The 26,223-nt window shown below is 41.3% G+C and overlaps 2 protein-coding genes across 2 annotated transcripts; one reads left to right on the top strand and one right to left on the bottom strand.

Moving 5' to 3' along the window:
- Positions 1 to 403: 403 nt before the first annotated feature.
- LOC141630444 (uncharacterized) lies at positions 404 to 1,084 on the bottom strand. The gene has a single exon (XM_074443265.1). The coding sequence runs from the start codon at positions 1,082 to 1,084 to the stop codon at positions 404 to 406; it is 681 nt and encodes a 226-aa protein (XP_074299366.1).
- Positions 1,085 to 1,137: 53 nt separating this feature from the next.
- Positions 1,138 to 5,832, top strand: LOC141630446 (uncharacterized). Its single transcript, XM_074443266.1, has 4 exons — positions 1,138 to 1,206; positions 4,627 to 4,749; positions 4,955 to 5,157; positions 5,370 to 5,832. The coding sequence occupies exons 1-4, from the start codon at positions 1,138 to 1,140 to the stop codon at positions 5,830 to 5,832; spliced, it is 858 nt and encodes a 285-aa protein (XP_074299367.1).
- Positions 5,833 to 26,223: the final 20,391 nt, after the last annotated feature.

A 26,223-nucleotide genomic window follows, 5' to 3' on the forward strand; every position in this document is an offset into this window, starting at 1 on the left:
ACTATCAATGATCCAATCATTGTTAACAGAATTTGAAGAATGGATAGAATCACTACCTGCCATCATGGCATGATTGTAATTGTTGAGATTGCTTAGATTTTGTATGATCTCCTCATATTCTGCAACACTTGAGGCACCAATCAAAGCCATGTTCTCAGTGGTACCCTCTGAATTCTTGCCATTACTCATCGTAGCATTCTGGTTTGATCCTCCTCCTGCAGTCATTCTCCTGTTCTTTCTCAATTCTGGGTGGAGAATATAGCATCTCTCATTGCTATGTCCATCCATATTACACTGAGTGCAGTGGTAGTTGTTCTTCTTCATGGTAAAGCCACCATTGTTGTTATTATCATTGTTGTTGTTAGGTCTGAAGTTATTACCCCTGTTGTTTTGATTCCCAAAGTCACTCGCTCCCTTGACCCCTGAAGTTGTTGGATGGATAGTACTGCTTCTGTCCTCCATTGTATCTCTGCTGTCCATTCCATACTCTTGCTGCCATGGCAGAGACATCCAAGTTCAAAGGGCTTGGTGCTACTATGTCTCTCTGCTTTTCCTTCTGAATGAGAATGGAATAGACTACATTGAGACTTGGTAGAGGAGTCATCATTAGTATATTTCCCCTTGTGGTGTTGTATCCATCATTGAATCCCATAAGGAACTTTATAACCCTCTGATTCTCTTCATGCTTGACTAATTGGTCATGAGCTTCACATTTGCAGACCGGTAAGGTGAATATACTTCTGAGTTCATCCCATAATTTCTTGAGTTTGGTGAAATGGACTGAGATTGAGTCTCCCCCTTGTCCCATCTGATTGAGTTGGTCATGTTCTTGGTAATGTTTGGCATTGTTATATTGCTCAAACCTCTCTACCAGATCTGACCACATGTCTTTGGCAGTAGGACAAAAGAGGATGCTTTCTTTGATCTCTCGTTCCCCCCCATTCAAAATCCAAGACTTAACCATATCATTGCATCTGTCCCATAACCTCATCTTAGTGTCCCCTGTTTTTGGTCTTGGTATGTCCCCAGTGATGAAACCTATCTTATTCTTAGCCGACCAGGCGATAAGCATAGATGGGGTCATTGAATTTTTTAGAGACTAAATGTAAAACAGGTACGTCAGCAGGGTGAGTGTAAATGGGGTCATTTTTATCAATGGTTTTGTCACCAGCACCAGATTCACCATCACCAGGCATATTGAAGCAAGTAAATGAAGCAAAGATAGAAACTTTAAGTTGTGAAAGGGAAGAAGAACAACAGATCTAAATGAACAAACAGAAAACTAGACGAAGAAAGCAATAAAAGAGAACACCTGATGGAGACGTATGCAGAGACAGGTTTTACCCTACTCTGATACCATGTTGCATTCTCTGCATGAATTCCATATTAAAGATTGAACCTTTGATTGAATAAATGAGAATAGAATTGTTTGGGAATTGTTGTTGTATTGAATGAAATATTTCTTACGTTGTTTCCTTCTTCTGTACAATGAGGTATATATACTGCTACACTTCAAAGAACAATAAAGACAAAACAGAAAACCTAAAGAAGAATGGACCTTGAATTTAGGTCCATATATTTACGTTGGATCGTGGACAAAAGTTTTACTTTTGTCCAATGGGTCAATGTGAGTTGTCATGGTAGGGTCCAACATTGTCTACTATTGTTGGTGAAGTTATCCTCTTGCTTCTCACCTAACTTATGCATTGGTTGGTAGTTTTTGTGAGGCATGTCTTGCCCGTAAATCATCATTTCAAAAGCTGAAATTATCATGAAAATAACAGGAATGAAAAAGGCAATCCTCGAAGCAGTGAAGTGTTTAGCACCAATCTTTATGATGAGATCGTATATAAATGGAATTATCAGCTGAAATACTACCAAAACAAATGGTGATGGAGTGGTAGATGATAGAGTTGTAGATCACAGACGGTATTTTCGTCAAAATCTGTATCATCTTATAGAAAGCTAGTGACGGACTGGTATATATGAACATAACTGGGTTTGATGTAATAGTGTTGAGTTTATCCCTTTAGTCTCTGCTGCTCTATTTTATGCTACTTTGCTGTATTATTTCCTTCAATCTTGGATTGCTGTAAATTATCAATTACACCCACGCTTAATCCACTTTTTTACATTTAATCCCACGTCAATTTTTTTTTTAAAATTACACCCAAATTAATAGCTCGGTTTATATTTTGTACCCAAAATCGATTTCAGGCCATATTTCCGTCAAAATTCAATTTTTTTTTGGGATGAAACGGGAATACGATTTTGCCCTTCCTCCTTTTATTAAGCATATAGGTTTGATTGTTCTTTCTCCTCATTCATTCTCTTCTTTATCCTTCTCTCTCATCTTCCCCAATTTGATTTCATTCATTGTATTCCTCATCCTAACTCTATCCCCATTGTTTTGTTTTCGTTCATTGTGTTCAGTTTAAGGTTTTCATTTAATTTTGTTAAGGGTCTTACTAATTAGGTTGTCATTTTTATTTTTATCTTTTGAATATAAGCTACAAACAAAAAGGAGAAAGTTAGAAAAGTTACATAAATTTGGGGATTTTGGGGAACTTACATAAGTCGGGTTTCTTTCTTGTTGATGTAAGATTTTTGAGTGATTTTTTAGTGTTTTTGAGATATACTCCAGAAAAAGCTAAAGCTTTTCATTTGTAAAATTGATGCATTTTTCCACCCTGAATGTTCCATTTGCACTCTTGACTCTTCTATCGGAAAATCCTTATACCTGAGCAAAGCGGAAAGTGCTCATTCTTGATTTAGCTGAGCTTCTAACTTGTGCTCAAGACAAGCTTTGACCGGACCTACTCTAACTGATTAGTTCTCTACTCCATGATGAAGAATCTTTCAAATATAGAAGCTCAATCATTCAAGTTATGATTATGACGGAGATTTGGGGGAATTTTTAGGAGGGGATGTTTGAGAAAAATATTTGGGGAAAATTAGGTTGAAAGATGAAATAGGAGAAGTAACTGAACAATCACAAAAACTCAAGTAATAGACGCGGGGGCAAAATTGTCACTTTATAATTTTTTTCGCCTGAAAATGGTGTTGGGTGCAAAATATAAACTGAGGTGTTAATTTGGGTGTAATTTAAAAAAAAATTGACGTGGGAGTAAATGTAAAAAGGTGAATTAAGCATAGGTGTAATTGATAATTTACTCTACTATTTTTATGTTACTTCTTAACTTGTGATGAAGTGAGTTCTTTATTTTTTTGTAGACTACTTCGAGACAGAGAATGGTTAGACAATAAAATTCAATTCCAGACACTTCATATTAAACATGTGAAACATAGCCAACCATAATTCAAAAATAACAACTACTCCCTCTTATTCACTAACATCTTCCACATTTCCTAAATCGCTAAGTCACAATGATCTTCCACTTTTCTTATTTGTCTATCGTTTGTGGTTAATATAACATGTAAACCCACATCCTCTCTCCTACTTTCATTTTCCTCCACATATTACTATTCCACTAAATATTTGTCTAAAACTAATGTGGAAGAAGATAGAGAATAGAAGGGAATACTACACAACAAACAAAATAAGCAAACAAAAGAAAACAATAGAGGATAAGGAATGGTGGAAAAAAGTACCTACAGTGGAACAAACTATTGACCTTGCTGTGTCTAAGAAATAAGTATGCATCCGAATCCGGCACATTATGTCAAGAACCTCATTTCTATCTGTACTTTTATACTTACCATCTGATCACTTGACGAAGAATAACACTAAAGTAACATAACAATAACACTAGGCTAACACAGAAAACTAAGAGTAACACAACAATAACACTACAATGACACAATAATAACACTATAATAACACAAGAGTAACACTACAATAACACTAAGCTAACACAGGAAACCAAGAGTAACACAATAATAACACCAGAGTAAGACTAGAGTAATACTACAATAACACTAGGTTAACAAAGGAAACCAAGAGTAACCTCGTTTTCTATGTTATCTTACTCTGTGTTACACTTATTTTACTATGTGTTATTCTTGTGTTACTCTTATGTTATTCCTGTGTTACTCTTATCTTACTCTGTGGTACTTCTAAACCCTAAAGGAAGCTCTTTTTCCTAATTAATAATGCTTTGATTAATGTAATGTACAAAATTGATACATAATTTTTTTTGGGTCTTGTAAAACATCGTCGACAGTTTTCATAAAAAAGACACTATCTACCCTTTCTCTCCCTCTCTCTACCCTATTCTCTCCCAAACTCTCCCAAACAAACAACAACACTGTAAAAAAAAAGTCGATTTGCTCACAACGATTCAATGTCAAACAACGAACAATCTACATCAAACGCTAACAATGATTCATCGGTAAGTAATTAACTACTTATTCTATTTTCATTTGAATCGAATTAGTATTTATTGAATTACATGTTAAGTTGATATGAATCGAATTAGTATATATTGAATTACATGTTAAGTCTTCATAGAATTAGTATTGAATTACCTTGTGAATAGAATTAGCATGAATCGAACACAACACGTCCAATAGCCATCGCAAATTTGTTTGTCGTCAATAGTTAGACTTTGAATTTCAGGTCCTGCATGGACAGGTATGTGTACATTCATTGTCCACCATGGACAGGGACGCGAACATTCAATGTCTGTTCCGGAGAGGGACAATGAATGTCTACGTCTAGTATGGGAAGGGAAGATGAATTTCTACGTCTGCCCTAGTATCAACGTTGAATTTGGTCATCCATTGTGGGTATGGACGTGTACTATTCACGTCTCCCATGGGCAAGGACGTGTACTGTTCACGTTTAGCTTGGTGTTGGACGTGAATAGTCATTGTCCGTTCATGGATCAGACTATTAAATTGATTTTTCGCCTTTTTATTTAGTTTTTTTCGTATATTTAGGTCATTTTACATATTTTAGCATCTAATCATTATTAATTTTGCGTGTTACCAGGATTCATTTGAGGTGTTTGGTGAAAACGGTGTTAATTACAACCACCTATTTGAGACGGTAACATGTTTTGCGAGTCAGGACGAGGCGTTTGACTGGGCTCAGAAAATAGCGTTTGATAACGGGATTGTCTTAGTAAAAGCATCAAATGGGTCCAAAAATCGTAAACAACCCGAGTTGCAGGGCTCATACTTTCGTTGTTCAAGGTACGGGCGAACCAGAAAGAAGATCGATCCCGATATTCCCAACAAGCCTAAGAAGAAAAGGACATCTAAGTGTGAGTGTTTGTTCTAGGTTCCAGCCGTGGAGAACTGGGCTAATGATATAAATGGGAAGGAGTTGATTGTTTGGAACATTTTGACCTCGGAGAGCGGTGGATATCACAACCACCAAGTAGCAAATTACAAAACGGTGATAGGCATTTTGCGGGTTTGGATGCCGGAGAGAAAGAGTTCGTGAGGCAAAAAGTTCGGGCATCGATTCCCCCGAGAGATATTAAAAATGGTCTTCATCAAAGAACCCCCGATAAACCCCAACCTACAAGCGCCCAAATTTATAGCGCGGCAAAAAAGGCTCGACGTGAAATAAGAGGAACACGGAATACCGCTCAACAAATGTTGGCTCTAGCCGCTATTGCTAAGTATGTGGAATGGCACAAATCAGATCCCGAGACAAAGGAGCTCAGTCATGTTTTTATGTCTCATCCGGAAGCAGTTAAACTTTTCCATGCTTATCCACATGTGGTTCTTATTGACTCGACGTACAAGACCAATGTATACAAAATTGCTCTTGTTGAGGTTATTGGTGTAATACCTTGTGGGTCTTCCTTCTTAATTGTTGCGGTACTTCTTCCGTCAGAGTCGGAAAACGATTATAGGTAGATGTTGATGAGATTAGGGGAGCTACTCAGTTGTACGGGTTTATCTATTTCTGACTTTGTCACTGATCGGGAGTTGGGTTTGATCGCTGATGGAGCGTGTCGTTGTCCGCCATCAAACACATTTATACCCAACTACTAGCATAGCAAGCAAGTCGGGGTCGATCCACGGGACGGGGGTACTCAAATTGTTCAATCTAATTGTAGTTGTGCTTAGGGTTGTCACAATTAGTTTGGGTTGATGATTCTAAACTAAAAAAGGCAATGGAATAAAACAAGCAATAAAGCAAATAAAGATGTTAACAAGTAATAAAGAATACTAGGATATCATGGGATCATAGGAGAATCATGGTAAGATAGCATAAATGAGTTATATAGATGCAAGCAATTTATTATTGTTGGATTTTAAGTTAGTTCATGTCATATAGTTCATAAGAAGATTTGGGTCCCGGAGCCGAGTCATTTGTGACTTTACAACACCTACAAGTCGACTTAATTCTTCCTATTAGACTACATGCATGAGAAACCAATTCCTAGGGAAACTTACATCTCGGAGCCGAGTCGGTTAAGACTTTACAACACCTACAAGTCGACTTGGATTTTCCCTATTCAACTCTATGCATGGTCTAATAAGGCTTGAGTTGGTTTATATCTTACAAGCCTTGTTGAGTAGATAAGATATGGGTAAAAAATGTAAGGTTTCATAGTCTAGCATTTCATCAAACATGATATGTGCATAAGTTGAAAAACAATAAGCAAGCATTCATATGAACTCATTAAGCATAAATCTATCCCATGATTAACTCCCCTAATCCCCCACTAATCCTAGTTAAGTAACTACTCACTCATTATCAAGGAAGACATGTTATCAATAGTGTCAATCATCACAAGTATAAACATGATAAGAGATTGAGGAAATAAACAATAAAGAGTAAAGAGATTATACCAAACTTAAGATGAATAATTGGAAAGGAAAAAATAATAGAAGAAAACTTGATTGATTGATGAAGAGTTGTCAATTCTCCAATAATAACCCTGTTCCGAGTGTGATTCCGGAGCAGAGTTATGACCACGTAAGCTTGGTGAATGATGTCTTTGCTCATCTCTTCCTCTCGGTCTCTCCTGTAAAGATGAACAAACTGAGGGCTCGGCTTGGTACCGAGCGTACTCACTCCGACGCTCAAGTCAGTAAACTTAAAGAGATTAAGTTGTGTGTTACTTGGCAAAGTATATTATAGAGAGATAAGGGAGTTTATACCAGATTAATAGTGAGTTTATGGATGAATTGTGGATTATTGGATAGTTTTCTCAATGAGGATTGAGGAGTATTTATAGACTTTCACCTTTTGTCACATAGTGGCCAAGTGGCCAAGTGGCAGAGTAGGTGGAAAGACTGTTCTACCCTCGGCCGAGGGACCCATGGCAGGCCGGCTGGCCTGGTTGACTCCATGCCGAGGGGACTTGGATGTAAGTACGCGGATATGTCTCCCGGCTGGCTAGTTGCTTAGCCGAAACCCAAGTGACAGGCCGACAGGCTGATGTGAGTACGCGGATATATCTCCCGGCTGGCTAGTTGCTTAGCCGAGACCCAAGTGATAGGCCGACTGTAACACCCCCATACTCCAAGTGCCTTACCAGGACCACTCAGGTATAAGGATGCCACCATCTCGGTTACCCGAGGCATGATAATCATAAGACAATGAAGAAACATACTTAATTAAATAAGTTTAAGTGATTACATTACAAAACCAACTGTAAGCAAAATACAACTGTTCTCAAACTATAAACCAACTGAAAGGAACTGTCCTAACAAACACAGCGGAAGACTAAAGACTCTGATATGTGATGACTCCATCCCCAGCTAGATCTCACGCGTATCCAAGATATACCTGCCAAGCAACTGCTCACCACCCCCGAATGGATCACCACAGTTTTTAAAACATTTAAACGGGGTCAGTACTAATCACACAATCAATATAGATAACAATAAATAGGCAAACAGACAATTTGAATCACACACACACACAACACCACCAACTCCCATCATCTCAATATCGCGTCCACTTTGGACTACCCCGATGGGGGACCGCACTGCCGTTCCCACCTAAGCCCCGCTCATCGTACGAGCGATAACCCTGTCCATTAATGTGCACATCCCCTTTCGTGGCGGGTTCCACGAAGGGCGAAACTAGGGCGTGAGATCACTCCCGCAAGTGACCCCACTCAGCCGAGAATGCATCTCGAGAACCATCAACAAACACAACCACAATCACAATCACAATCACAATCATCATATCAAACAACTAACTACAGCACATCACCAATATCCCATTATGGGACTAATACTGAGTAGGAAATCCTACCTGGAAAGCACAACACGCAGACGGTATCTACAGCTGTATCAAAACGGCTCCTCTACGAATTCTCCTCCTATCATACAACACATAGATGCTACTATTCAAATACTACTCATAAAAACCCCCAATTCCTAAATTAGGGTTTCATCAATCTTATCAAAACATTATAGAAATTATATTAAAAGCTTACCCTCGACGCAAGGAATCCAACGACACGAACTACGATACGAACCGACCGCCGTCGAACTCGGAATTGTCAAGAACGCGATTAGGAAGAAGACTAGTTGCTTTCTCTCTTAAACAGGTTTTAGGTTTTGTAAAAAGTGATTTAGAACAATTACGAATATGTTTAAATACCTTAATCGCGTAATTAACAAAACCCGAGAAAACTCCCCCGTAAAACCGGACACTCGATCGAGTACCCAAGGCATATAAATACGGAGTATTACAGTCTTCCCTCCTTAAAAGGAACTTCGTCCCCGAAGTTCAACCCATACATAAAAACAACCATACTGACTCGACCAAGACACAACAACTTAGCTAAGGACTCCAGAACTCGACCGAACATAGAACACGAACTCTTAACCCCCATTCTACCAACTATGTTTACTTCCACAACATGACTCACTATATCGTATCTACCACGTATATATCTCTCACGACACCAACTCCATACATAATCAACTACCATCCTCTAATGCTGCTAGCTCCATAATATCATCAACTATCAAACCCAATACTAAGACACTCATAGACATCAAACGGAATGTTACATTCTACCACCCTTAAAAGGAACTTCGTCCTCGAAGTTTACTCAGACTCATAACATCATCCTCCAACTGTCAACACTATATAAAATATTCTCATACTCCGAAGCATCACCCTACTACAAGCACGGCCATGGCCTTTTATAAGTATTATCCACAAAACAAATCCCTCATTTACACTACGCTAACACTCTACTTCCAATTATATTACCGCACGCACCACCATGAAACTCTCTGTTATTGCATCCTACTCCTCTTAAGACAAATGTTACGTCCTCGTAACTCACTAATACTAAATCCTTAGCTATATTTCATTACCCTCTTTACCACTACATGTCAAAGATAACCGTTTATAAACCAAACACTCACTATTCTTATATCCAAGGCTCCCGTACATAAACATTTCTCATTCCTCAACTCATTCGGCATAGCACCTAACCTATACCATAAACTCGTAGCAAATCGCCATACCCACTCTTCATTATTCTCGCCAAACCAACATACCTCGCTATGTAAAGCACTTAACTTCCAGAAGCATAACTCCCGATCCACACTCGTTACGTATACTCACACTAGATCCTCAAGTTCTTTCCTTCATTACCGCAAAACTCATACACAACTTAACATGACACTAATTCCCAATACCCTACACTCACTTTCTCAACAAAAGATTATGAACCACCTGCATCTTTCGGGTCATTACCACACATGTTCTACGACTCACTTGCCATTACCATGTCTCATCGAAACCTTAACTAGAACAAGATCATAATTATTGTAACAACCTCTCACAACCGTGTCCCATTAAATGAATGTCACTATACCATGACAACAACGAAAACATATACAACTCTCTTTATATTAAACTCTACTCTCCTTCTCAAACTGAAACTTGTAAGAAACATTAGCAAACAAAACAATAGTCTATTTGTCCAAATGAAACTCACAGAAACAACAACAAATAAAACAACAATCTATGTATGACTGGTATGTATTTTCGAAACTCGAATCATAATCATCCCGCCTACTCCACCACAACCGGTGACGGCATCACAACACCGCCACCAACAGCCACACCGTAGTGCGAAAATACCCGTATCAAAGACTATGTACCGTGCCCGGATCACCACCCAAGCACCACAACCACACCGATAGACATCACAATCGCATACAATTCCCATAAACACCGACTCAAAGATAACTTCTCGACAAGAAAAACTTACTCAAATCCACTTTATTAAGTCACCACGCAACATATTATATGGATACACAGATAAGCATCTCATGAACATCATCTCTACCATTTCATGGAATACACATGTGTTATTAATACACATAAAATTATAACTAGCCATGTCAATTAATCAAATTATTACCCTTTTGGATATCATTCAATTAAATTACCGTGTCCAACATATATATTACAGAACATTGATAAAACAACTTTACAATTATCACACCATACCACTTCTTGTGAGGTCAGAACCTCACACAAACATTTACACATATCATAGACCCGTAATCACAACCAACTAGTCAATCCTGACCACGTAAGTTACCACTCAACAAAGGTTACCTGTCGCCCGAGTTTAACTCATATGCCCCTCATAACATATTCCCCCATTCGCACAACCATCACTTCCTGCCAAATATAACCATACCTGTACTATTCAACTATTAGCATCCGCCTCATCTAACCACATCTTATACCCTCTCACTATCATACACAACAATCAGGTCCCTACCAAATCAGCCTCTTTAGAATTGCTACCTTTCTAATATACCATCACTCTTAACCACTAGTGATAACACCACAATGCCACCACTGCTCGTATATCAAACCTCTTACACTCATATCAAAATAACATGGTTTTTCTCCTATTTTTGGTTAACATTCCAAATAACGAACAACAAACTCATCCACAAAATTACCTCAACATTATTCCCAATACTATCTTATTTGTATTGTCATCCAACTCTCCACCAAATATCTCGTATCGTGCCAATACTCCACCAACTTCCTACTCCCTTAATTCCTCGAAACTCATTATCAATCATGTTGTCCTGAAGCTCCTATATAACCTTCAGCTAACATCCTCGTGATACTATCACACATTTCGATGATTCCTTACCTTTATATCACATAACTCCGGTGAACATTTTCCTCAGCTTACTTTTATCCTTCTTTTCTCTTTACACTCAATAATACCAATTTAATAGCTCAACTCCTTATTACTTTTATCTAACCCTTTAGTGCACCAATTACCTTCTCATCGCTCCAAAACTCAAATCCCATTATTTTATATCGATATCATCTCCCTCTTTCTTACCACAAATATTCTCTTATTATGTCATCAATCACCCTTGCCACTAATCCATCCATAGAATCAACGTTTACTGTTCAACAATTGCATCTCCCTTCTTACATCTCTAGAAATCAAAATTCCTTTCATACCGCTAATTGCCCAAGGAAAACCCACAATAGTTTCATCTCTTAAAAAGCCAAATCTCCACCCCGCGACATGTCTCCACAAAGTTCACTATATACCACTCTTCTCAACCCCTTTAAAACGAACTTTCATTATGTATATTCTTAACCCACACGGCTCTTAACTACCTCCCTCCATAATTCTTTACACATCTCAAGTTGTCACTATCCATATCCTTACTCTCAATCCTTTCATTCCCACGTTCCTTAGACTCACATCATCCATTGCCCACATTCACTTACTTTTACGTTACTCAACACACACTCATATCACTCATCTCATTTCATCTCAGAAAACATGCTCTATGTCTCAATTAAGCCATAACAATCTTCCTTTTCTTTTTCCACTATCTATTACAACCACGTATAACTCATGTCCTCCCACCGAACTCATACTCACCACAGGTGTCACTCACTACACCACAAGATTGGGTAACTTACGCGTCAAGACCAACATACATGTAAAAAAATGCATAAAGAAGCAAAATAATAACTTTGAATTAAACATAATATGCAACGAAGTCAAAAGATAAGCATATGACCCAAAACAAGGGTCACTAGATCTAGTACAGGCCACTCGATCGAGTAAGGGACTTACTCGATCGAGTAGGTCAAGATCAGAAGCACGTAAAACAAATCACCAGGGCTACTCGATCGAGTAACTAACGCACTCGATCGAGTGCCCCATTACTCGATCGAGTACCGAGGATACTCGATCGAGTACCCCAATTCTCAGCACTGTCCAGTTTTCGTAAAACAGTCATAACTCACTCATTTCTTGGTCGTTTTGGGCGTGTGACCTATCGTTAGAATCGTAAAAGGACAAGCTATCACCTCCAATTGGAATCACATCAAAATCATTTATGAATCTCAAGTTATAACAGTTTAAAGACAACCTCTTTATAATCGAAAAACACAACTACTTGATTTTACTTCCAAACAACTTAAACAACGACCAAGCAAACAAAACCAGTCCAAAACTCATAAAACCAGTATTCATAATCATATGTTACTATTTTCAAAAGCCAAACAACAACATTCATCATGCACATAACTTATCTAACTTGCCAATTATGACTTACCCACATGTTTTTATTCTATCACTTTTTGTAAACAAAATCACAAATACATGACATCAAGTCCCCTATTCACATGTTACTACCACGATGATTCATCTTTTCCACTAATTCATCCATCATACCACATATTTATCCACCATATTCGTTCAACATATTCACTCAAAGACATGTTCAATTCACACTCCCAACCTTCTGTACTTTTACTCAACACGACAACAACAACATGTAGACTTACACACCGCTTTATATATATATAGACAAAACACTTTTCCCTTACATAACTATAACATGCCAAATTACATGTATCAATCATTATACTTACATGCTTTACAATCCACCAACATATAATTCACGTCATCATCATCAATTCATGCAACATACTACTACATAGATACACACAGCACACAATATGCACATAACGATCCCGACACTTATCCCATGGTGACCGGTTCAAAATTGTAGGGCGAGTTCGCGACTTTAGGACGTCTCCCAAGTCTTTGCATTAGCTCCTACAACCTTTACCCCGGGTTCATTTTAATTGACTCCCTATGTTCATTAAGTTCATTGGTTACGGGTTTCGGGATCGTCGCTCGATACCATTTGTAACACCCCATACTCCAAGTGCCTTACCAGGACCACTCAGGTATAAGGATGCCACCATCTCGGTTACCCGAGGCATGATAATCATAAGACAATGAAGAAACATACTTAATTAAATAAGTTTAAGTGATTACATTACAAAACCAACTGAAGCAAAATACAACTGTTCTCAAACTATAAACCAACTGAAAGGAACTGTCCTAACAAACACAGCGGAAGACTAAAGACTCTGATATGTGATGACTCCATCCCCAGCTAGATCCCACGCGTATCCAAGATATACCGCCAAAATCGCTCACCACCCCGAATGGATCACCACAGTTTTTAAAACATTTAAACGGGGTCGACTAATCACACAATCAATATAGATAACAATAAATAGGCAAACAGAGGTGAAATTGAATCACACACACACACACACAACACCACCAACTCCCATCATCTCAATCGATCGTCCACTTTGGACTACCCCGATGGGGGACGCAGCCGTTCCCACCTAAGCCCCGCTCATCGTACGAGCGATAACCCTGTCCATTAATGTGCACATCCCCTTTCGTGGCGGGTTCCACGAAGGGCGAAACTAGGGCGTGAGATCACTCCCGCAAGTGACCCCACTCAGCCGAGAACGCATCTCGAGAACCATCAACAAACACAACCACAATCACAATCACAATCACAATCATCATATCAAACAACTAACTACAAAGACATCACCAATATCCCATTATGGGACTAATACCGAGTAGGAAATCCTACCTGGAAAGCACAACACGCAGACGGTATCTACAAATTTTGTATCAAAACGGCTCCTCTACGAATTCTCCTCCTATCATACAACACATAGATGCTACTATTCAAATACTACTCATAAAAACCCCCAATTCCTAAATTAGGGTTTCATCAATCTTATCAAAACATTATAGAAATTATATTAAAAGCTTACCCTCGACGCAAGGAATCCAACGACACGAACTACGATACGAACTGACCGTCTGAACTCCGGGAATTGTCAAGAACGCGATTAGGAAGAAGACTAGTTGCTTTCTCTCTTAAACAGGTTTTAGGTTTTGTAAAAAGTGATTTAGAACAATTACGAATATGTTTAAATACCTTAATCGCGTAATTAACAAAACCCGAGAAAACTCCCCCGTAAAACCGGACACTCGATCGAGTACCCAAGGCATATAAATACGGAGTATTACACCGACAGGCTGAGTCGGTTAGGCTGTCTAATACGTTGACTTGCTGTGGATGTCTTTGACCTTGCTCAATATGTTGACTCAGTCAGCGGGTGCAGAATATGCCCCATCAATTTGCCCCAAGCGTAGTCTATGCCGTGGTATGGACCTTCGATGAGTGTTGAGCGTATTCTGCGTAAGTTGAATTTCTTCCCCGGCTTCTTCTTCCTCGGCTTGGTTCTGTTCAGGCCGTACCATATCCCCCCTCCACATGGATGTGTAATGGACATCCTATGTGGAAAAGAAAGTGGCACTGGCCGAGACCAAGGTTGAGAGTGTCGTTTGTGCTTTTGATTGCCCCCGGCCGGTGCTGTCTTTGCTTTGTTGATTAGCTGGCCGTTAGCAAGTAATACCAAGGAGCGTGTTGAAGAATATTTGTAACTGTATGTCGATTGACATTCCATGGCTGCATGCTTGACGCGTGGCTTGGTATTGATTGGTCGATGTTTCATGGGCTTTGCCCTGATTGGTCCGTTTCATGGGCTTTGCTCTATAAATAGAGCAGTGTGCCCCGTTTTTTGGCCATCAAACTTCATTTTCTCAAAAAAAATTCCCTCTCTCTTAGTTTTTTCGAAGAAACTTCTCTCTAGTCTTCAAAGCGTTACTCGGCGTAGCATTTTTCCAAGGTAAACAAACAAATTTTTCCAACTTTTAATTGTTAAGTTTTTGTTGTCACTATGTCTTCTGCGGATGCTCGACCCAGTACTTCTGCGTCGGGGGGCAAACCGTCGTATCCTGATGAAGAGGAGGCGCTAGTTGTCACCCCGATAGGGTTTGGGGGTCCCAAGCCGCTTTCTCCTGAGATTGATCCAAAATTTTAAGAGGGTTTTGAGGATGATGATGATGATGAGGCGACCCCTTCTGCCGTAGAGAGGCCACTTGTTTCGTGGCACGGTGATGCTCGCCGATCGCTCCCGACCGCCTCGGACGAACAAGTTCGCCAGTTGTTCCGGTTCTGAACTCTTTGAACACCATTACTCCTTCGGCAGGGGGTATAGAATTGTTATCCCTGAGGAGGGTCAGGCCGTTTGTTGCCCTCCCGAGGGTTGTATCGGCGTATACATCAGACACCTGGAGTATGGGCTCCGGTTTCCTCTGAATGAATACGTTCGCCATTATTAAAGCCATGAATGTCGCCGTGGCCCAACCGCATCCGTTGGCCATCGGGACGATTGTTGGTTTTGTATGGTTGTGTCTTTTCAAAGGGGAGGCCCCAACGGTGAACCTCTTTCGTCGGCTTCACCACCTTCGGATGTCCTAGGTGGCTCGGGGTGGTATAGCATATAGACTGAGCCGGGTTATATCACCGTCTCTAAGCTTACTTCTTGCAAGGACTGGAAGGGGCGGTGGGTATACGTTGAGGTTCCGGAGGACTACTCGCTGCCCCGGTCCTTTCAGAGCCGCGTCAATTTGCGGTGTAAGAACCAAGAGGAGCATGACAAATATGTCTCCCGGAGTAAGCTTAAGATGGACGCCAGCAGGGTCTATCTTAGTTGATGCGTGTCTTTTATATAAGGTTTTCACCTCATTTTTACACGCATTTATGTGCTTTTTATGTAGCATCTGGCTACAAATACCCCCGAATATTCTACTTTGGTCCGTTTATTGTAATTTGCAGGAATTGACCGAGGAGGAGCTAAATCGAGCCTTAATTGTCCCAATTGTACGCATTCATGGGAGATAAGGAGCCGGAGCTTAGGAATCTTACACTTGGAGGACGCATGAGCTGAGTAAAGGAAGAAACTCAAGTCCTGACGTGCCTATGTAGCTCGATCGAGTGGTTTACTGCTCGATCGAATGCTTTATACACTCAAGGCTGGTCGATCGACCGATTCAAGGAGTCGATCGAGGAAGTTCAAAGAAGCGGTGCTCGATCGAGAGGTTGTCCTGGCTCGATCGAGTGATTTGGCGTTCGATCAAGTGATCTTTCTCCTCGATCGAGGGGTTTTCGTATGCTTTTGGTTTATTTCCGCCTAATCTTTTATGGGCTTTTGTAATCAGTCCATAGATTAGGTTTAAGACAATTTCTCAGTATAAGACTGAGGAGGACATGACGTTACTGATATCTCTTCACGACGCACATTTTCGACTACTCTTGTTACTGTTCTTTGGATTTCTATTCCCTACATTTGTTACTCGGATCCGGTATTATCAATCTAATTTATTTTTACTGCTTTTAATTCCTTTTCTCTCTTGCTTATTAATTGTTCAATCGATCTCTTAATAGTTCGTCATCATGCTTGGTTTTAATTATTTGGTTATTGCAATTGTCAATCCGACGATTATGAGTAGCTAATTTCCTATGCTAAGACTATAGGGGATCCATGATTTGAAGGGAGAGTAATCGATTCACTAGGTTAATACCAATACCGTCTTTGTTGTTTAAGTGCTACATATAATTGTAATTGCCTAATTGAGTCGACGCAATTAGACCCTTATCCTCAGTGGACCTTAACCTAGACCGAAAGGTTGGAAGAGGCAGACTAGTAGCGAACAATAGAGTATTGCAATGAGGGCGAAAGTTAAACTGTTTACACTTTAGGGTGAATTAAGGACCGAAAGGCGGCGTTCGCTACCCCTTAGACCGTCTTTGTATTGACTGGGACCTAGATTACTCGACCGGATAATTATGGTGAACCGTTTGTCTTAGCTACTCTCTTTTATCTGTTAACCTCCTCCTTTTCATTTCTCTTCCCTTATTCTCTTAGTTAGAAATCACATTTTATAAACCCCCAATTGGTTACTTAGACGAACTTGAATTTAGCCGATGATTCCTACCTCTCTGTGGATTCGACCCGACTTCCCTAGCTATATTAGTTAGAGTCGGTTGGTTATTTTTGACAGTGCACGCGTGACAGACGTGTCAAATTTTGGCGCCGTCAGCGGGGAGGTGGCGCAATTTTGTTGCTTTAATTAAGTTTGTCCCTCGTCTCAAGGAATTCATTCCTTGAGGCTGATCTCATTTTTGCGAAGCTTTGATTAGTTTTGCAGGTTAGTAGCCTATTTGCCAAGATGCCTACGATTACATAGCATACAGAGCCATGTGGTAGATGCGGCGAGGAAGGGCATGACCTTTACGAATGCACGGCAGGTGTAGAGCGTGCCCTTGCATATAAGAAGTTCAAGCAGGGAGTTCCTTTCTCCCAGCTATATGACGAGATAAAGAGCGTTTCTACCCCTTCTACGGCCGTACCACGACCGGTCTCTCCCTCTGCAAGAGAAGAAATTGCCGAGTTGAAATCCATTATGATGAGTATGTCACAAAAATCTGATACGGTTATATCGGAGTTGAAAGAGCAAGTCGCGCAGTTGACACACGCGACGGATCAAGCCAAGTTTCTCCCAATTTGCGATCCAGGCAGTTCCATGAACTTTCAAAATGACCCTCCTCATGAAGAAGACGAGGTGTTGGCAGCTAATGGTGACTCAGATGATGATCTAGACGAGTTTTTGCAGGAAATACTTGCTGCGTGTGCAGTAACCACTCGATCGAGCAACTCATCTACTCGATCGAGCGGTTCTAATCATCCAGTCACTCGATCGAGTGACAATGGCGGTCGATCGAGAAGTACAGAACTCCAAGTTGGTCGATCGAGTAAATATGCTGAAGAAAACACTCGATCGAGTGTCAAGACAGGTCGATCGAATGAAATTGAAGAAGAAACTGGTCGATCGACCAGTAAAAGTGTTCGACCCAGTGCTGTAAGTGGCGGGAATCCTAATTTATTATCTAATACCGCCACCGTGTCATCTTCCCCTGCTGTGGAGACGTCACGAATTGATAAGGGTAAAGGAAAGGTTGCGGGACCACTCATCGCTACCAGGGTACCCTTCCCGAGTCGTCTGAAGGACGCAAGGATCGAGCAACAAGATATGGTAAGTTTGTGGACATCGTGAAGAACCTTGTAATGTCCCTTTTCTGAACTTGTTACTCGTGTACCCACTTACGCCAAGTTTATGAAAGATATCGTGACGCGTAAGAGAAATTTGAGCGAATTTGAGACGATTTCATTTATGGAAGAGTCTAGTAACTCTTTGTTAAATAAGGCCCCTCCAAAAATGAAAGAGGGAGCGACTTTTCTATTACCCGTGTCATAGGCAATATGGTTATTGATAAGGCCCTCTGCGATTTAGGTGCGATTGTCGTGTCATGCCCCTTCCCCGTCTGCAAGAAATTGAAGATGAGTCACTTCAAGGTGACTAACATTACCCTACGATGGTGATAGATCTGTTAGGAGACCTTTAGGTGTCTTGGAGGATGTGCCTGTGAAAATAGGCAAGCTTTACATCCCAAAAGAGATTTCATTGTTTTGGATATAGCCGAGGACACCCAGGACCCAAATTATTTTAGGAAGACGTTCCTTTGTACAAATTTGGGGCCGTTATTGATGTTAGACAAGGGCGTCGACTCTTGCAGAGGGGATGACGCTATCACATTCAGTTTGCCCAGATTTTTAGCCCACCCAATGATAGAGGACACTTGTTATTCTGGTCGATATCATTGATGAGTCTATTTATGACTTCTGGTCGGGTTCTTTTATGAAGGACCCACTGGAAGCTCTCATGCTTTTTGATGAGTGTGCAGATAGCCCAGAGGACGATGACGCTGCATTGGATTTGCTTGTTGATGATTTAGATGAGCATGAGGGAGAGCAGGTGGAACAAATGATCAGCACTCTTTGCTCCATTGAGGTAAAAGTACCGGAACGTAAGCCTCTCCCATCTCATCTTAAATATGCCTTTCTAGACGATACAGAGCAGTATCCAGTCATTGTTAGTGCCAAGCTTAGTGATGATCAGCTGACTTCTTTGTTAGCTGTACTTAAGAAAAACAGGAAAGCAATGGGCTATTCACTGGATGATATCACGGGGATTAGTCCCGATATTTGTATGCACAGGATAGAGCTGGAGGAGGATCACAAACCTTGCAGACAGGGTCAGCGTCGGCTGAACCAGAAGATGCAGGATGTTGTGATGGCTGAGGTAATGAAGCTGCTGGATGCAGGTATTATTTATTCTGTAGGTAATTCTAGATGGGTAAGCCCAGTACAGGTAGTCCCGAGTAGTGACTGGTTGGCGGATGGGCATAGACTACAGACAGCTGAATGCCGCCACTAAGAAAGATCACTTTCCCCTTCCTTTTATTGATCAAATGGTAGAAAGGTTAGCTTCACATAAATTTTTCTGCTATTTAGATGGGTATTCAGGGTTCTTTCAGATCCCTATCCACCGCACGATCGTGCCAAGACTACATTTACCCGTCCTAAGGGCGTTTTTGCGTATCGCGAGAATGCCTTTTGGTTTGTGCAATACCCCCCCGCCACCTTCCAAAGGTGTATGATGGGGATATTTTCAGAGTATATTGAGTCTATCATGGAAGTTTTTATGGATGACTTTAGTGTATATGGAAGTGATTTTTCTAACCGTCTGTCTAACCTTCGAGAAAGTGTTCAGTCATTTGTATTGAGGTTAATCTTTGTCTTTGAATCGGGAGAAGTGCCACTTTATGGTCAACGAGGGAGTTGTCTTAGGGCACTTAGTTTCTGATAGGGGAATAGAAGTTGACAAAGCAAAGGTGGAAGTGATTCAGCAATTACCACCTCCTGTTAATGTTAAGGGGGTGAGGAGCTTCCTTGGTCACGCTGGCTTTTATCGCCGATTTATCAGAGATTTCTCCAAAATTGCTAAACCACTTACACATTTGTTGCTTAAAGATGCCCCTTTTGTGTTTTCGACGCTTGTCTTTCGCTTTTAACAGGTTAAAGCAGCCTTAATCTCCGCGCCGATCATACCCCCCAACCGGGACTTGCCGTTTGAAATCATGTGTGACGCGAGTGACTATGCACTAGGAGCGGTGCTTGGCCGGAAGGAAAGACAAAGCCTTGAATGCTATTTACTATGCGAGCCGAACTCTGGATGAGGCTCAAGTGAAGTACACTTCCACCGAGAAGGAGCGTTAGTGTAGTTTATGCCTTAGAGAAGTTTCGTACTTATTTAGTTGGGTCGAAGTCACCGTTTTTACCGACCATGCGGCTTTGAGGCACCTCCTTGCTAAGAAGGAGGCTAAACCACGGCCTCGAGATGGATACTCCTCCTTCGGGAGTTTGATTTGCAGATTAAGGATAAGAAAGGAGCCGAAACGTTGTAGGCGATCACTTGTCGCGATCGATGCGACAAGAAGGGGAAGATTCTCTACCCATTGATGATTCTTTCCCTGACGATTCTTTAATTGTTGTTATATCGTCTATCGTTAACCAAGAATCTTGGTATGCAGATATAGCTAACTTCGTTGTCGTGGCACCGCCGCCCGATCTTTCTCATCATCAAAAGAAGCGTTTTATATAACGCTAAGCGATTTTGGGACGATCCTTACTTGTTTAAGGAATGTGCGAGACGGTCTCTGAGACGGTGTATTCGCAGATGGGAGACCAAAATAGTCCTGGAAGGCTGTCACTCCTCTTCATATGGTGGTCACCACGGTCCATCGCGCACCGTGGCTAAGGTACTTCACCTGGTTTTACTTGGCCTTCTTTGTTTGCCGACGCCAAGTCTTTTGTTTCACTTGTGATGCTTGCCAACGATCGGGAACATTTCGAAGAGACATGAGATGCCACAAAACGGCATCCTAGAGGTCGAGGTTTTCGATGTCTGGGGCATTGATTTCCAAGGACCGTTCCGTCAAAGAAAGGTAACAGTACATTTTAGTAGTGTAGACTATGTGTCAAAATGGGTTGAGGCAATTGCTTCACCTCATTGTGACGGTAAGACCGTGATAAAAATGTTCAAAAAGATCATATTCCCCTGTTTTGGTGTCCCTAGGGTCGTCATTAGTGATGGGGGATGCATTTTAAGGAAAAGAAACTCACTTCCATACTGTCTAGAGTTGGTGTCCAACACCGGCGTGGTTTGGGGTATCATCCCAGACTAGTGGTCGGGTAGAGGTCTCTAATCGTGAGCCGAAAGAGATCTTGTCTAAAGTAGTTTCTAAATCACGGAAAGACTGGAGTCTTAAGCTAGATGACACATTATGGGCTTATAGAATGCGCTTTAAGACACCGATTGGTGCATCACCTTATAGGTTAGTTTATGGGAAATCGTGTCACTTACCTGTTGAGCTGGAATGCAAGGCCTGGTGGGCAATTCGTGAGCTTAATTATGATCCTAAACCGTGTGGTCGAATCGTCTTTTGCAGCTAGATGAATTGGAAAAGTTTAGGCTTAATGCCTATGATAACTCGCGCATTTACAAGGAAAAGACGAAGAGATGGCATGACAAGAGAATCTTACCTCGGGAGTTTCATGTGGGGCGGAAGGTGTTCTTTGTTCAATGCCCGTTTGAGACTATTTCCGGCAAGTCAAGTCCGGATGGAGTGGTCCATACACGGTGACATTGTTACTAAATTTGGATCCGTGGAGCTTGAAGATTCCGAGGGTCATAGATTCAAGGTGAATGGCCAATATGTGAAGCATTACCATGAGGCGAGTGAAGCGGACAACCGCGTTGAAGTCTTGCGCTTCGACGAGCTCGACGCGCCGATTACTTGATACCGAAAGGTCGTGCGGGACCTCTTAAACCGCTCTCCGGGAGGCAGCCCGGACGATTTTATTTGTACTTTTGTTGAACTATTTGTTTTTCTTTAGCTTTACGTTAAACATTAGACGCCGCTTTATGAACAATTTTTGTGCTTTCCTTGCTTTTATGCGTTTTTGCAGGTTAAAGTACTCGATCGAGTGCTTTTGTGTTCGATCGAGCACTTTCTGATGCGGCTGCTACTCGATCGAGGGATGATGTCCTCGATCGACCAGATCCCTACCCGTGCTTACTCGAACGAGAGGGTTGTCAGTCGATCGAGCCCTTCCAATACATCGATTCACTCGATCGAGCTGTTCGGTGCGCTCGATCGAGTAGTTATAACCTCCTCCACTGCTTTTTTACGTCTACAAAGCCACTTTTTTACTCCTTTGACCTCCCATGTTCATGGTCGGTTTGGGGAGGTCCCGCTATATGACGTTTTGTAAGTTTTCCGACTCCGCTTCTCCCTTTCCTTTTAGTTTGCAGTTCTTTCCCTATTTTTGGTACAATGAGGGCATTGTACGGTTTGGTTTGGGGAGGTATGCATCCATATCTCGTGTCTCGCATGTTTCTTGCATTTTTGCTCGCACGTTTATTTATTTCCGCATGCATTGTTGTTTTAATTAATTCCAAAAATCATATAAAAATCATAAAATTCAAAAATTTTCAAAATTTTCATGTTTAAATTGAGTCGGAACGTTTGAACATTGACGCTACTTTGAATCTTTACTTGAGCCTGGCATATTCTTGACATTTACCTGGCATGATTATGTGCATAATCTACGAGTTTTGTTTCTCTCTTATCTGAACGAATAGACTTGATTCTTTATGTCGGCAAGCTACAATACATTCTGAGGTTAGAGCTTATTAAACTGGTGACATTCATGACCGGTTTCATTTAGGATGTGAGTAGTACTCTCTTTAAGACATGTAACATCAATTTGCATAAGCATGAGTCCAGTCTTCTTAATACCTGTATGCATTCGGTCTGTGGATGGTGACACGTGTTAGGAGAGGCGGTCCCCCTTATTTCATTCTACCCATGAGTCTCACATAGCCAAATTGCCTTTTTGTCCTATCAACTACTTTCTATAATACTTCCTACCCTAGCTGAGCTAGTAACGAGTAGTTCTTGGAATGTTTTATTGCAAAATGGTTATTTCATCTGATTTCAGAAGATGGTGGAAAGATTGAAGGGAAAGAAAGAAAGAAAAAATGTTGAATTGAAAAAAAAATGGAACGAAAAAAAATGAAAAAAAAAGTGCGAAAAAGAAAAGAAAGAAAGCGAAAAAAGAGACAGAAAAATTCAAAAAGAAGAAAAAAAAAAAGAATGAGAATTGCACAATGGTTCACACTCCCATGCCTTATTTATATCTTATGGGGAGTTGACGGCTTTTGGTTTTGTGAGTTTAGTGCATAATTTTGCACCGTTTCATCTTGCTGTTATGAGTACGAAGTTGGGATGCAGTCTATATTTGGATCCGTTGTTGCTAGCCTAGCTATTAACCCCACATATCCAAATTCATTTTAGCCCTTCTCTCCCACTACCTCACTAACCCAAATGTAAGTCCTCTGCACGTGTCTTGGTCATTAGTATGGTTGGAATGCATATGTACGGTTGTAGAGACTTTATTCATGTTAACTGCATGCATGTTCTTATAGGTCGAGTTAGGTGAGTGTCTTGCTTCTTCCTATCTTTCACATATATACTCACCTTGTACCTGATTTTGAGTGACGAGCGACCCGTGAGAGTCCGACATCCTTGAGTCTTGCAAGGTCGACGGTTCAGTAGGCTTGAAACATTAATTTAACTCGTTTGCACTTTTCAGTTGCCACTTTGTCATTTTGTTGCATTAAATTGGTTCTAGTGGATGATTTGTAGCTGATGTGTTGGTCCCGTTCTATTGTTCACCCATAGTTGCATTCATATTTGCTTGGGGACAAGCAAAGGTTTGGTTTGGGGAGATTTGATGCGTGTCTTTTATATAAGGTTTTCACCTCATTTTTACACGCATTTCTGTGCTTTTTATGTAGCATCTGGCTACAAATACCCCCGAATATTCTACTTTGGTCCGTTTATTGTAATTTGCAGGAATTGACCGAGGAGGAGCTAAATCGAGCCTTAATTGTCCCAATTGTACGCATTCATGGGAGATAAGGAGCCGGAGCTTAGGAATCTTACACTTGGAGGACGCATGAGCTGAGTAAAGGAAGAAACTCAAGTCCTGACGTGCCTATGTAGCTCGATCGAGTGGTTTACTGCTCGATCGAATGCTTTATACACTCAAGGCTGGTCGATCGACCAGTTCAAGGAGTCGATCGAGGAAGTTCATCAAGCAGTGCTCGATCGAGAGGTTGTCCTGGCTCGATCGAGTGATTTGGCGTTCGATCAAGTGATCTTTCTCCTCGATCGAGGGGTTTTCGTATGCTTTTGGTTTATTTCCGCCTAATCTTTTATGGGCTTTTGTAATCAGTCCATAGATTAGGTTTAAGACAATTTCTCAGTATAAGACTGAGGAGGACATGACGTTACTGATATCTCTTCACGACGCACATTTTCGACTACTCTTGTTACTGTTCTTTGGATTTCTATTCCCTACATTTGTTACTCGGATCCGGTGTTATCAATCTAATTTATTTTTACTGCTTTTAATTCCTTTTCTCTCTTGCTTATTAATTGTTCAATCGATCTCTTAATAGTTCGTCATCATGCTTGGTTTTAATTATTTGGTTATTGCAATTGTCAATCCGACGATTATGAGTAGCTAATTTCCTATGCTAAGACTATAGGGGATCCATGATTTGAAGGGAGAGTAATCGATTCACTAGGTTAATACCAGTACCGTCTTTGTTGTTTAAGTGCTACATATAATTGTAATTGCCTAATTGAGTCGACGCAATTAGACCCTTATCCTTAGTGGACCTTAACCTAGACCGAAAGGTTGGAAGAGGCAGACTAGTAGCGAACAATAGAGTATTGCAGCGAGGGCGAAAGTTAAACTGTTTACACTTTAGGGTGAATTAAGGACCGAAAGGCGACGTTCGCTACCCCTTAGACCGTGCTGTATTGACCTGGGACCTAGATTACTCGACCAGATAATTATGGTGAACCGTTTGTCTTAGCTACTCTCTTTTATCTGTTAACCTCCTCCTTTTCATTTCTCTTCCCTTATTCTCTTAGTTAGAAATCACATTTTATAAACCCCCAATTGGTTACTTAGACGAACTTGAATTTAGCCGACAGATTCCTACCTCTCTGTGGATTCGACCCGACTTCCCTAGCTATATTAGTTAGAGCCAGTTGGTTATTTTTGACAGGTACGCGACAGACGTGTCATTAGTGAGGACGAAACGCGGGCAATGAGGCTGTTTGAGGCTGAGAAGGATGGCACGTCGAAGGGATGGATGCCCCCGACGCAGATCGTTCTTCAGGATGAGCTGCTCTGCCACGTCGGCCTCATACCGGCCCTCGAACAGGGTGAGTGGGGTCGGTGTGAGGCCCATCTTTGCTTTTTATGTTTCTGTATTTGAATTTTGGTTTATTTATTTTACTTAACTCCTGCTTCGTTTCTTCTGCAGACCGATTTGGCCCGAATCGCCGTCTCCGTCCTCAAGAGGTTGGGACTTGACGAGAACGGGAGAGTTGTTGAGCTGCATCCTAAGGCCGGACCACGTGATCGCAGTCCGGCTCCTCACGAACTTATGGAGCAGCAGTTGAAGGCATTGGATGTGACGGCGGCTCAGGTGCAGATTGCCAGTAACGTGTCGCGCCGGAAACCAAAGACAACGTCTACGGCGGCAACGGCGTCAACCCCGGCTCAATCTGCAATCCCCGTTGTCCAAAAGGAGCAGGTGGTCATCGTTGATGTTGAAGAGGAGGTCACTGTTGCGCAGGGTCCTCCTCCTTCAAACAAGAGAAAAGAGGCAACGCCTTTCGCCGCTGCTGTTACCGATGCCCGGAAAGAAAAGGGGTCAGCCGGCCCTCCAACCAAGAAGGCCAAGGCTGATACGGATCTAACCTACGGCTCGGATTTAGCAGGCTCTTTAGGCATTCCTGATGACAGGCTCTCTGACATGTCAATGAATGTTGACATGGATGCTTTGTCTGAATTTTTTGTTGATCAACCGCCGCCGGCTACTGTTCCTACTGAACGGCAATTGGAGAAGCGGCCTATGTAGACAGGCAATCAAAATGTCATCGTCGACTCCTCATCCCTGAAGGTTTCCCCGCTCAGATTGCGGCGGAGGGTGCAAGGTTGTCCAAGAGGCTGGCGAAGTGGATCGAAATAATAGC

This window comes from Silene latifolia, chromosome Y, assembly GCF_048544455.1.
Source record: "Silene latifolia isolate original U9 population chromosome Y, ASM4854445v1, whole genome shotgun sequence".
Classification (NCBI taxonomy): Eukaryota; Viridiplantae; Streptophyta; class Magnoliopsida; order Caryophyllales; family Caryophyllaceae; genus Silene; species Silene latifolia.

Coding starts and splice junctions, on each gene's coding strand:
- LOC141630446 (XM_074443266.1), top strand. CDS start 1,138: ATGGGGTCATTTTTATCAATGGTTTTGTCACCAGCACCAGATTCACCA. Junction 4,750..4,954: donor AATTTGGTCATCCATTGTGG/GTATGGACGTGT, acceptor GCGTGTTACCAG/GATTCATTTGAGGTGTTTGG. Junction 5,158..5,369: donor TCATACTTTCGTTGTTCAAG/GTACGGGCGAAC, acceptor AAACGGTGATAG/GCATTTTGCGGGTTTGGATG.
- LOC141630444 (XM_074443265.1), bottom strand. CDS start 1,084: ATGACCCCATCTATGCTTATCGCCTGGTCGGCTAAGAATAAGATAGGT.